At 40.9% G+C, this 13,155-nt stretch overlaps 2 protein-coding genes across 2 annotated transcripts in view; one reads left to right on the forward strand and one right to left on the reverse strand.

Moving 5' to 3' along the window:
• Nucleotides 1–13,155, reverse strand: part of LOC141338412 (poly(rC)-binding protein 4-like) — a 405,056-nt gene that overhangs the window by 51,069 nt on the left and 340,832 nt on the right. The gene's annotated exons all lie outside the window — the stretch shown is intronic.
• The window catches only part of dock3 (dedicator of cytokinesis 3), a 244,681-nt gene continuing 241,908 nt past the window's right edge, over nt 10,383–13,155 (forward strand). The window contains exon 1 of the mRNA XM_073844512.1: nt 10,383–10,499. Coding sequence (XP_073700613.1) covers nt 10,383–10,499 — 117 coding nt within the window. The remainder of the gene's footprint in view (nt 10,500–13,155) is intronic.

Raw genomic sequence — 13,155 nt, forward strand, 5'->3', positions numbered from 1 at the left:
ATTACTGCGGGGTTCCCTAATGCTGGAACAATGTGGATAAACAATTTACTGTTTTACCAGCTAAGTGTAGGTCACATCCTCTGTAAACATCTACAGGAGCTTGTGTACAAACTTGCATAGCACCAGCATAAAGAGCTGCATACCAACATCAAACCCTGTTGAAAAAAACAGCATATGCTGGTTTTTTCAACAGGGCAGTGACATTTAATATTTTTGATACCAGATGTTTTGTCAAGTCTCATTTGACAAGGTCCATTAAAATGTGATCAAATGGAAGGAGTGAAAACTTTTGCAAACATATCGTGAAAGGCTTTTACTCCACAGTGAACTCCTAACTGATATTAAATGCAAACACTTGACCTAATGTGATGGGAGATGTTGCTGCATTGCCAATGTCAAGGCTTTAATGTCTGACTGAATACTCTACAGAGGTTAGACTCATGTAGCTGAGCGGTTAGCTTAACAATTTGCTTCATTTTAGACTGTTATTCTCGCACGCCTTTGTAATTCATGGCTGTTAACCCACATTCAAGGAAACTTGTGAAAACAAATCAGAAAATATAAGGTGGGTGAAGTTGTAATTTTAAAAGCAATTATCTGTAAAGTACCAACAATGTTAATATCTCCATGAGAGCTCTCACTTCCTGTTGTGCATCGCTAAATATTATTGGTTTTCAAGCAGCTCATCAAATTAGATCAAGAGGATTGTCACGACAAACCACTCCATCCACTCGCTCTTAAAAAGATCACTGCTAACATTTTAAAGCTTCTGTCTTTTCATTTAACTGTGTTAAACGAGAAGCTAAGAGACTAGCGTGGGTTCACAGAACCTATGCTAATGTTGCTAATGCTCTAAAGTAGCAAACATCAAATGGCATTAGTGCAAATCTCACCAACATTCTCCCCCGTTTGATGATAAAGCTCATGCTGTTGACATCAAAGCCAGTCATAATGGGACATGCTATGTCTTATTCACAACTGTTTTATCCGTGTTGTTTATGAGGGAGGAGGAAACCCCACAAGTGTAGAGTGTAGCAACTTGGAGCCAAAATGCAGTAAAAAAAATAATAAATTTGGATCGGTGAGATTTTTCTGTCTACCCAACATGATAGAAATAGACATCAAGTAGCTAACAAATTCTCTTCTCTAGCATTGATTGTCTCTGTCGTAGGTGGTAGGACAAAAACTCAGGGAAGAGATTCTATGAATCCACGAGGTCATGTGTTAAATTCCCAGGGAATATACATGCTGATAAAATGTATATGTTGAGTGCGCTGTTAGTCACTTCAGATAAAGGTACCTGCCAAATGAACAAGTGTAAATGTAGGAGATAGGATTTATCGTGTGTAGCTTTATCATGCCGTGCCTTGTTAGGAAATGTAAGGCAGAGGCAGGGAGAAATGTAGACAATGGAGATATAAAAAATAGGACAGTTTAATCCTGTTGTCTCTGCTAGGCAGCTGTGACATGTTGTTTGATGTGTACCTCTCTCTCTTTTTCATCTCCCTCTTCTTATTTCTGGGGTGGGCCTGCTGGTGATATCTGAGTTTGATGTGACAGCAATAGACAGGAGTAGCCCAGGGACTCAACCCTCAAGCCTTGGGGATATGAACCTGTCCCATTTTTTGATTCCCTTAATTACCTTCATTCTGGGGAAAAAAAAGCTGTGATATTTTGAAAAGTTGGTTGAAATACCTTCTAATGTCCCAGATTAATATGCAATAACTTAATTGACTAACTTTAACTCTTTTTAGGGGCATGCCTAATGGTTAGAGACTTGTAACTTGAAGGTCACAGGTTCAAGTCTAAATACTGGCAGGAGTTGTAGGTGGGAGGGAGTGAATGAACAGTGCTCTTTTCCACCCTCAATACCCACGACTAAAGCTGCCCACTGCACTGTGTGTGTTCACTACTCACTACTGTGTTACCATACTTGGCAAAATGTCTCAACTTTCACTTTTTTTTATTAATTGGTTTACTTCCAGAATAAAAATTTCCCCATGTTATTCAAGATGTTCACGTCTGTCTTTATTCAGTCGAAAAGAAATTAAGGATTTTTCTTTACATAGTGGACTTCATTGGGGATCAACGGGTCGAAGGTCCAAAATGCAGCAATCCCAGCCGAGAAATAAGATCCTTATTCCTTGGCTAAGATCATGTAGAGCAGGGATAGGCAACTTTGGTCCTGAAGGTCAATGTCCTGCAGAGTTATGCTCCAACCCCAATCAAAAACACCTGAAAAAAGCTAATCAAGATCTTCAGAATTACTAGGGCTACAGGTAGGTTTTTTTAGGGTTGGAGCCAAACTCTGCAGGATGTCAGCACTCGAGTACTGACGTTGCCTATCCCTGGTGTAGAGCGCTGCATTGAAACTGCAGTTTGGAAGTTCAACCCGTTGATCCTCATTGAAGTCCACAATATGATAAATTATTAGGAATTTATTTTATTCTGGAAGTGAACTAATCTGTTGTACACCTTAAAAATTTTTACGAACAATCCTGCTGCTTCCCTCCACCATTTATTTGTAGTCTTTAAGGCTAATTCACCCTGCTTTGAGAAGATGCTTACCAATGACAAAAATCACCAAATTATAGTATATAAGTTCGCAGAAGTTTTACGACCCGATAAATATTTGAACATGTTCAGTTGACTAAAACAACTGCAGACAAATGGCAAAAAATGCCGACAGGGGTAACACACTGATGTGTCTGTTGGCATTTGTAGGTGCAGTGTGAATTAGCCTTTACTCTTTTGAGCAACCATAACCAAGGGAGGTGTAGTTTAACAAGCAACACCAAAATCAGAGTCAGTTGATAGTCCTGGAGAGTGGGGTTGCTGTACTCAAGACTCAGACTCAAAGACCATTTTCTTGCTATTGGTCTTTTCATGGACTCAGGAGCATTCGGACATAGACTTGAGACCAATTCTGGTCTTGAGTACTATAACCCTGTAGACATGTTTTGTGGTCCTTGCCAACTCCTGCATATAAGCTGCTCTATTCTAGTGTAGAGGTTCACGTGAAATCAAGCTTCATTGACCCCAAAGGAATATTTACACTGCCTGACCCCTTCAGGTCTCTGTTTTGACTCAGACTCAACCCTCTTCTGTCTTTGGTCTTGACTTTGACTACTCAACCTACTCAGTTCTTTGCCTGGGTTTGACTGCTGCAAGGCCCCTGGACATGCATTCAAAAGCCCTAACCCAGGGGTGCCCAACCCTGTTTCTGGAGATCTACTATCCTACAAAGTTCAGCTCCAACCCTAATCAAACACACCTGAACCAGCTAATTAATCTCTTAGGTAGCCCTTGACCATTACAGACAGCTGTGTTGGAGCAGGGCTGGAACAAAAGTCTGCAGGTAGGTAGATCTCCAGGAACAGGGTTGAGCACCCCTGCCCTAACCCTTACCAGATTCTATTTCCTACTTAAACCAAGAACAATGGCCATTTGGCTAAAAAAAAATGTCATAGCCGAACATTAGATGTAGCTGGGAGCCCAAGTTATCAGCTTGTGCTAAGGGCTCTGCTGTTCTTTCTTTAGTTGTCTTGGGTCCTGATTTTTTGCAGGCCACTGACATTCTGAGGACTTTAAATTGTTGCAATAATAATTTCAAAGCAATCTGGACAATACCAAGCAGGAAATGGCACACCTAGAATCAGCTACATGAACATACACATACATATGCATGCACAAACAGACTCATCCCAAGGTGACAGATGGCCCTGAGAGGGTTACAGGAGACACACTGTTGGTCTGAGGGAAGCACTGCGTTGACACACAATCCATGTGTAAGATAGAGAGGTCAAGAAAATCTTTTGCGCCCTGCTGTGTCAGCATGATTTCATTCATACCCAATTTCCTGTTGCCTACAGTAATTGCAAGTGGCTGCTAGACGCACCACAGGAACCTTCATGTGTGAAGTCTTATTTGTTAATGCCATTTTGCACACTAATGCCATTTAGATTACCTGTCAGCCTTTACTTGTTCCTTTTAAGGTAACTTTCTGTATGTGCATGTGTGTTTGTATGCGTTTCAGACTTTAGCTGGGCTGCTAATCTGTAAATGTGCGAGCACCATCTGGCCATGGGGATTTATCTCCCTTCGTCCAATGGCTGCTGTCTGCTCTCTCCACCCTCTTTCCTATGTGCTCTCGCTTTTATGGTTTCAGTATCTGTCTCTCCCTTTCCCGTCTCATCTCTACTGTCTTTGAGTCGCTCGCTTGTTCTCTCTAGCCTCTCAGTGTCTTTTTGTTTGTGCCTTTCTCTTTTGTGTTCCTTTTTTCTTCCTTTTTGCAGGCTGCAGCTATTTTGGTCATCTGCAATTGTCAAGTGTCTCTAAACACAACAGGACAAAAGAAGAATATAAGAACGCAACTTAGTCTTGATTTCTCGCTTGATTTCTTGAATATTCCTGCCATAACAAAAGGCTTGCGCTAATGTGATTTAGAGTGATTTTCCTCATCTTTTATGAAAACATTGTTTCAACTCTGAATTGAGGACAGTACCCTCATTGTTTTGGTGTTAAAATCCTCAGCTGCCATTTTGTCATGAAATGGAAACAAGAGAAAAAATCTAAGTAAGAAAATCATTTTTTGCAGTGTGGTTGGAACAGACACCTTACTACCTAAGACCACCATCTGTAGGTTTTAGCAAATTGAGGAATGATGTACTTGAGAAGAATTACTTATTAGTAGGGGTGTCCAAAACAAAACAGCTCCAACACACACCTGCCTGGATGTTTCTAGCAATCCTGAATAATTTAGAAATTAGAAGTTGTCTGGTTTGGGTTGTAAGCCTCCATTTTGTATCTTTACAATACTGTTGCTTCATCTAAAACTAGAAAAGCAATGAAAGGCATATCACATCAGAGAAGTTTTTCCAGCACCTATTAGTAAGCTTTTGACATTGCCATTTATCCATTTTAAAGTCCATTTTTCAATTTAAACTTAAGTTTCTCAGGCAATCCCCAAGGATACGGGCAACAACAGACTGTTGGGATGTCCAAAGTTGGCACCTTGGGCTTTGCAGTTGGCTTTTGTTTTTCTGGGAGACTAGGATGGCGAAGGGCACTCCGGCCTTGCCAAGTGCCTGCACACCTCAGGACAGGATGGTTTCCCAGCATGGCTCTCAGCACACACCCGGACACTCTTTAAGTAATCCATTTACTGGGCATGACAATATGAAACGCCTTTGGCCCAAAGAGCTGCTTCTCTGCTGTCGTGGACCCTTGCGACAGGAAGCGGACGTCATGATTTAGGATTTTCGGGTTTCCTAGATGAAATTATGGCTCTAGAGTGTTTCAAGACTTGCTGGGTGGTTTGGTGAAGCGGTGAAAGTTAAAAGCTGCTAATCAGAAGGCTGCTGGTTCAATCCCCACAGAAAAGCCAGAGTCCAGAGAGATTGTGCCTTTAAGCAAGGCGCTTAACCTGGGATTAAATTCATGGAGTCATTCTATAGAAATATTATCAATCAATTCCATCAGCTTTGATTAAATTCATGGAGTCATTCTATAGAAATATTATCAATCAATTCCATCAGCTTTGTTGTGCAACAGCTAGGGGTTTTAACCCATTTTGTGCTTTCCATCAAATTTACTCTGAGAACCAATACTCAATGGGCTCTCAATGCAATTCAAATGATGAAATCTATATGCTTAATGCAATGATCTACTGATCATTGGAGTTACATTATCCATAGTGTTAAGGGAAGTCAACGATTATAGTGACTTTAAGCCTGTGTAATGGTGGCTTAGCCCACTGCTCCAGTTACTGCATAGACTCACCATCTGGACCCTAATCCCATAGAAATGCCATCTTTGGACGCCTTCGCATGGCCAGAGAAAGCATGCAAGCAAGCTTGATCACACTCATACAATTTCCGAACCTGTTATCTTTACTCTTTTTTTAAACCTTGCAGAACAGTATTAGGAATTCCATCCTGGTAAATGCATTTTGAATTATTGATGAAGTTCAACATACAGTGAGGATAGCCTGAATTATACAAAAATTTGTGTTTGAGTCAGTTTAAGGGAGCAGGTCCAGTATAATGGACAGGAAGTCATATCTGTTTATCAACTTAGTGACGTGACATGATGTGTGGCCAAGTATGGTGTCCCATGTGCTCTGCACTTCACCCATCCAAGTGCAAACACACAGCAGTGAGTAGTGAACAAACACGCACACGCACACACACACGGAGCAGTGCCAGGCAGTTGGGAGTTCATGCCATGCTCAAGGCTCTCACCTCAGTCGTGGTATTGAAGGTGGAAGAGAGCGCTGCGCATTCAATCCCTGCCCGTACAGAGACTCAAACCCACAACCTGTTACAAGTTGTGGATTCAAGTTACAAGTCTGACTCGCTATCCATTAGGCCACAACTTGGGAAAAGGCTCAGGAAAGTACTGATGAAAGAATGGTTCTTGTTGATTTTTGACCAATACATTTGATGAATGAATTTTAGGGGATAACGTTTCTAAAGCCCTCAAATATTTCCAGGTTTATATGAACATGGAAACCTTGTTATCAGAAATTCTCAATAATTTTTGCTATTGATTTGGGAGCCTTGATCTTGTGAATTATAATCAGCATGTTCACATTGACATTCAGTACTTTCAAGCATATTTTAGTAGTATTATACCATAGTGTTACGCCAGATATGGTACAATGGACACTGTGGAAAAAGCTACCTGTAAAGAAAGGGCATCACCAGGGATGAAGAGATGCCACCTGGGCATCAGACAGCAGGAGCGTGGCCGTCCTGGCTGCTGCAGATAAGTGCCACTGACCTCATTAACTGCATCCCTGGCAGCACGGGAGCCGCTGAGATCAGGCTGACAGATTGCGAGCAGTCTGTCCTCCGACCGTGCCACGGAGCACGGCTCTTCATTCACGGCTGATTGGAAAAGGCAGCATAGAGCCAAAACTCACTCAGACTGAAAGGGAGACAGAGAGCGAGAGAGAGTGATAAAGAAAAAGTGCAGGGGGGGCCGACTGATGTGTTGGGGAAGCTGCTTCCAAATACACTGGGACTTTGACTCTTTTAGTTTTCTCAAAACCCACACGTCTTCTCTCAAGGACACTGATCTTTTTCTTTATCTCTCCTTAGTGGGCACAATAAAACAACAACCGGTTCCCAAGATTAGTTTTTATACCTCAGAGTAAAAGCAGCAACTGTTGACCTCAATAAAAAGTTGTTTCTGTAAGGCTGAAAAGGCAAAAAGACTTAGCAAAGCATCTTCTGATTGTTCCAATTAATTTAATACATCGTTTGAGATTTTGACCTCCTGTGTGCCCAAGAATATCCATTTCTTAGGTGGCTTTTTCTCTTCTTCATATTACAGGAGTACTAGGGTTGTGCCGATAGACGATAGTATCGTGTATCGACGATAGTCAGAGATATCGCCTGTTGCTGATGCCTTTGACGATAGTTAGACGATTATTATTATTATCCGTCAACAAAGAACTTAACTTTAGCAATGCAGCACAGAGAGTCTGTTCTAGGATGCTTCAGAAACTTGCCGCGGTATAAACACACGCATAGAGAGGCCACAGCGCCTTAACGCACCTCGTGCAGTGAAAATGGGAGATTTTCATCATACAGTACGGTGGTAGATTAACTGATTCTAAAGGGAGTGTTATATTGTATTAGCATTGCAGTCATTAGGATAACAGAGGTAGTAAAACCTGGTTCAGGCTGAATTAATTACGATGTATCATAATCAGTCTGTATATAGTAAACATAAACATTCATCTCAGTAACGTCTATAGGCGTTAATTAGAATTAAGATGCGATCAGATGGCGCTAAACATACGCACGTGAATTACACGCGCATCACTTCTCCGCATCCAACATGAACTGAACTACAACATCACCTGATGATAACGGTCAGACACACAGCGGTAACATTATCGCAATATGACGGGTAAAGAAAGATTCATTCATTTACATTCTGGCACGCACATTTACAACTCACTCACTGACGATAGTAGAGAATGAAACCGAAAGTAACTTGAACAACTCCGGCAGAATTACAGTCAGCGCTCTGTACACGCACAACTTAATCATATGCCAAAAGAAAGTCTACCTTTACAAAACGAATAAGGAATTTAGTACATAGATAATTAATTAAATTAGCACGATAGTATCGTGTATCGGCGATCTCTCAGGCTGACGATAGGGCGATATGAAAATTGAGCATATCGCCCAACACTAAGGAGTACCCCATTCTGCCCCTGGATTCGAATGATCCTGAAGACACTGAGTAGAATGCATAGATGCGTTTGATTAGGGTTAGAACCAAACTCTGTAGAAAAGTCACATGTTTTGACTTTACTGTATTTTAGAAGTGACCAATCCTGTTCCTGGAGATCTATCTTCCTGTAAATTTCAGTGCCAAACCTTATTAAACACACCTGAACTAGCTAATTAAGCTCTTCAGGAACATTTGATGATTACAGACAGGTGTGTTGGAACATGATTGGAACTGATGTGTGCAGAAAGGTAGCTTTTCAGGCACAGGATTAGTCCTCCCTGTTGTATATTAGTGTATGATACACCTGTCTGTGGAGCAGCAAAGTAATGGCCAATTAGAGATAGACACAAGTGGTTTAGTTTCCCATTGTGTATGCGTTCTTTTATCCATCAATCTATTTATTTGTTTGTTTATTCATTCATTCTTAAAATGTCAACGGGATTAATCATTAGGCCACAGGGGCAGCCGTGGCTTAATGGTTAGAGAGAGATTGCGGGTTCGAGTCTCAGGTCCAGCAGGGATTGTAGGTGGGGGAAGTGAATGTGCAGCACTCTGTCCACCCTCAATACCATGACTGGGGTGAGTCCCTTGAGCAAGACACCAAACCCCCAACTGCTCCCCAGGCGCCGCAGTAATGGCAATATGGCTGCCCACTGCTCCAGGTGTGTGTGCTAGAACTGGGGGTAAACGATTATTTTTAAAACGATTATTCGGGCGATTATTTTATCGAATAGTCGACTATTCTAATGACTAATTAGATGATTTATCTTATTTTTTTTTTAAACATAGTTAGCAGTTTCCTCCTAAAAGATGCTCCCACATGGAAGTCGTGCTGGTGTGGTATGCTAGCTCCATCTTGCAAAGACTACATATAACTATACCGTTACGTTTCTGTCTGTGTTTAAAATATTCCCACACCTTTGAGGTAGGACGGCGAGTTGTTTTCTGATGACAGGGCTTGACATTAAGCTTTGACATGTGCATGTCCTTCGGACAAGTAAATCAGACATTCACTTGTCCGAGTAAAAAAATTACTTGTCCAAGTCAAAAAAGAGCCTTTTTTTTGCCATAAATTAATCTTTTCTGAAGCAATAGTCTCATCACTGCTCTATAAGGTCTTACTTTAATCAGAATATTTGTGATATTTGCCTTAAATTGATTCTAGGACACTTTTTAACTTTATTTTCCCAACCTTACTAAATGTGTCATCATTTATATTAAGTTCTGAAATTTTATCAATACATTCAATTAGAATAACTAACTAGTCTCTGTATGGTTACCATTCAGATTAAATCAGTATCAACAAACTCCATCTTTCCACTGCACAGGAAAAACCCAGTCTGCATCGAAAATGCTATTTAAATGTATTTACTTAGACTGTTTAAAGAAGATAAGAGATTCCAAAAAATGCATTTACACAGTAAAATTGCAAATACATAAATAATGTTATAAGACTAATGTTGTACTTTTTTTTAACATGTAAATCTAAAATGTTGAAAAAATGCATTACTTTTAAATATGAAACCGAACCACCAATAGGTGGCAGTAAGTCACTGTCTTAATGAGTGAGTCACGGATTCAACCATAGACGGATTCAACCAGTTCGTTCACTGACTCACCCGATTCATTAAATTAAATGCTAAATCATTCAGTATTGAAACACCTCTGTGTGTTTGTCAGATCTGCGACTGTTCTGCTGCTTATTTCGTTAACAAAAACAGTCAGTGATGTGTCTAAAATGTAAGTCAGATAATATTAGTTAATATTAAATACTAGTTTATTGAACTACTGTTGTATAAAATCAATGCCACGTTGGTGCTTACCTATATAATATGTTATACAATATTTATCTTTTTTTTCTACCGCAGTATGTTTGTTTCTTTGTGTAAGCTGTCGCGCCTATTAGTTTTAAAATTTCCGTGAGTCAGATAGGCTGCACGAGCTTGATACTTGATACTGTCCGTTTTCAGTCACCATTTACACTGTAAGTAATACACTCAGAATCATTCTCACCAAAGTTTCGGCGCTACGCTAGTTATTGTTTGTTATTGATGTATCAGGTTACTTGTCCGGTCGTAAATTTCTCCTTCACTTGCCCATTCACAAAATCCACTTGTCGCGGACAAGCCTTAATGTCGAGCCCTGTTTCTGATGACATGTATTGCTTGGGAGTGCAGGCTGCTGAACCTGAGAAGTGGACGGAGTTTCGTTATCCATGCTGCTTTGTTTTGGTCGCCCACATGCGTCTGGTGAGTGGGCGTGATGTGTCGACTACTGGATTTGATTTCGATGTTTTTTTAGAACCGAGTCGTCGACGTCATCGACGCGTCGCGGCAGGCCTAGTGTGTGCACATGGATGGGTTAAATGCAGAGCACAAACTCACATCACCTCCTTTTCTTTTTCCTTTCCATTTAGGGCAGGGTTTTTCAAATCTTACCCTGGAGGGCCAATGCGCTTCAGAGTCTAGCTCCAACCCTGATCAAACTCACCTACCTGTGATTCTCTAATGATCCTGAAGACCTTGATTAGCATGCTCAGGTGCTTGATTAGGGTTAGAGCTAAACTCTGCAGGAAAATGGTTCTCGTGGGCCAGATTTGAGGATTGCTGATTTAGGGTGGCAATATGCACAATGGAATTATCAGGGTGAATTTGGAGCAGTCATGGCCTAATGGTTAGAGAGTTGGATTAGTAACCCGAAGGTTGTGGGTTCAAGTATCAGGTCCAGCAGGGATTGATAGTGGGGGGAGTGAATAACAAGCACTCTCTCCACCCTCAGTACCACGACTGAGGTGAGCAAGGTACCGAGTCCCCAACTGCTCCCCGGGTGTCGCAGCAATATGGCTGCCCTCTGTATATGTGCCCTTGGATGGGTTAAATGCAGAGCAGAAATTCCAAATATGGGTCGCCACATGTCACATCCTTTCCTTTCTTTTCTTGAAAATATATACTGTATATGGTCTAGTCAACAGCAGTGATATATTTTCCCTATTTTGTTGTTTGAATGATAGACAGCAGAAATATTAGACTGCTGTCACTATAAGAGCTACCAGGATCCAATATACTGTTACATATTTTCTTTCTCAGCTGTTTGCTTTCACTTAAGACTAAATTACTGCGTTTACGACAGGCACTTTGACACATACAATTGTTGGTATTTAACTGTTCAAGGCCTATAAAGTGGCAAAAATAACTTCAGTACTCAAAACTTCAACACTCCTGCGGTCTATGATTACCATCTTTATGTGCATCCTTTCTCTGCTGATTGCATTTCAACAGCTTAAAATCACATGATTTTAAACCACAATGTTTAAAAAGGTCTAAAAAACAATTTCATGACCATGTCTAACTGTGATAGAGACGGTAGTCCAAAATCTCTACTATAACTGAAGCATGGCATCACTACAGCAGGATTTCTTTCTAAAAATAGTAATTGTAGTATTTAAGTGTGCCCTCACTACAAAACATCTCACATCAGATTCATCCACGCAGGGATTGAAACATTAGTTTTGCATTAGTCATCCCCTGCACACACACACATTAACATACGCTTTGCATGCTCCTCCTGGCACACATTTATAAAAAATGCGCCGGCTTTATGGGAACAGGAGACGTCTTGTTTCAACAAGCACCTTCACGACAGTGCTAATGTGCTGAGTGGGTTTGCCACTCAGAGCATTTGCATTTTCTATTGGTGTTTGCTTTTATTGAACTTCACAGTTATCTGAGTTCTGTATATCATGCTCACATGACATGATTCCAGCCAGAGGCTCAATGCTGACCCATTATTTCAGCCATTTTCTTGAATCAAACAGCCAAAGGCAAGCAAAATCCCACTAATATGTTGAAATTGAAATGTGTATGTCTAAAAAAGCTAAAATTAGAAGTAAGCATAGTCGCGTGCACATGGCTGCAACATTTCGTCGGCTGTCCCAGTTGCGAGTACATGCATGAATGCTCTCGCATCTAAACTCACATCATTACCTCTCTGTGTGCATGTGTCTTGAGGGCTAAACCAACTGGCTTTCTGACATGTTATTCTTGTAATTATTCTGTTTTATTCAGACTTGATGAAAAGGGGAATACGTTTCAACCGAGAGACTAATTAACAGAGCTTCCCAGCAGCTGAGAACGATGTGATAAAACCCGCTAATTATTTGAAGAGAACATCTTTGGCTTTAATGCCGTTCGCTAGCACCACCTTAACAGATTTTCCTCTTAATTCTTACGGCATGTTGTGAGTTACACCGCAGTCATTAGATAGTAAATGTTTTAATTGGCGTATGGTGTTGTTGTGCAAATCTGAAGTCATAGAAGTCAGCCGTACTCGTAAATCAGAGCGCATCCTCTTTTTGTGTGTACAAACGTGTAATCATTTATTTACAGTACTACTGCTTTTGATTGTATTTTAAAAATGACCAATTTCAAAAACAAGCTTTTTTCAAGCTTTTTTGAATGGTAGTGTGCAGTGACACAAATGACTCATCCTGTGATCTAAGATTTCGGTCATACCGCCCACCCGTGCTTGCTATTTGTCTTAACATTCAGAAGCGGCTTCGTTCACACAACACCTCACAGGGCATCATTGTCTAATGCGAATGTGAGAAATAAGCAGTGAAATGAGTATGTGAGGACTTTGGTCCCTTGTGATTGCAATTGGTGATATCATGACACTGCGGGATGAGTGAGTTCGCACTAGAGGCAAGAAAGAAGATATCAGTGTAATCACACACTAGCTTCTTTTACATACTGGCCCATCCTCCACACCGTGCCACACGACTCTACCGCGCCTCGTGATGCTACAAGACCAGGCTTTGTCTTCAGCAAGGCCTCTGGTGCCTACTGCTTTGCCACAAGACCTAGTGACAGAGATCAAGTGATTGTGCAAAGACTGTTTTTATGGGTA

The sequence above is a fragment of the Garra rufa genome, chromosome 7 (genome assembly GCF_049309525.1).
Source record: "Garra rufa chromosome 7, GarRuf1.0, whole genome shotgun sequence".
Classification (NCBI taxonomy): domain Eukaryota; kingdom Metazoa; phylum Chordata; class Actinopteri; order Cypriniformes; family Cyprinidae; genus Garra; species Garra rufa.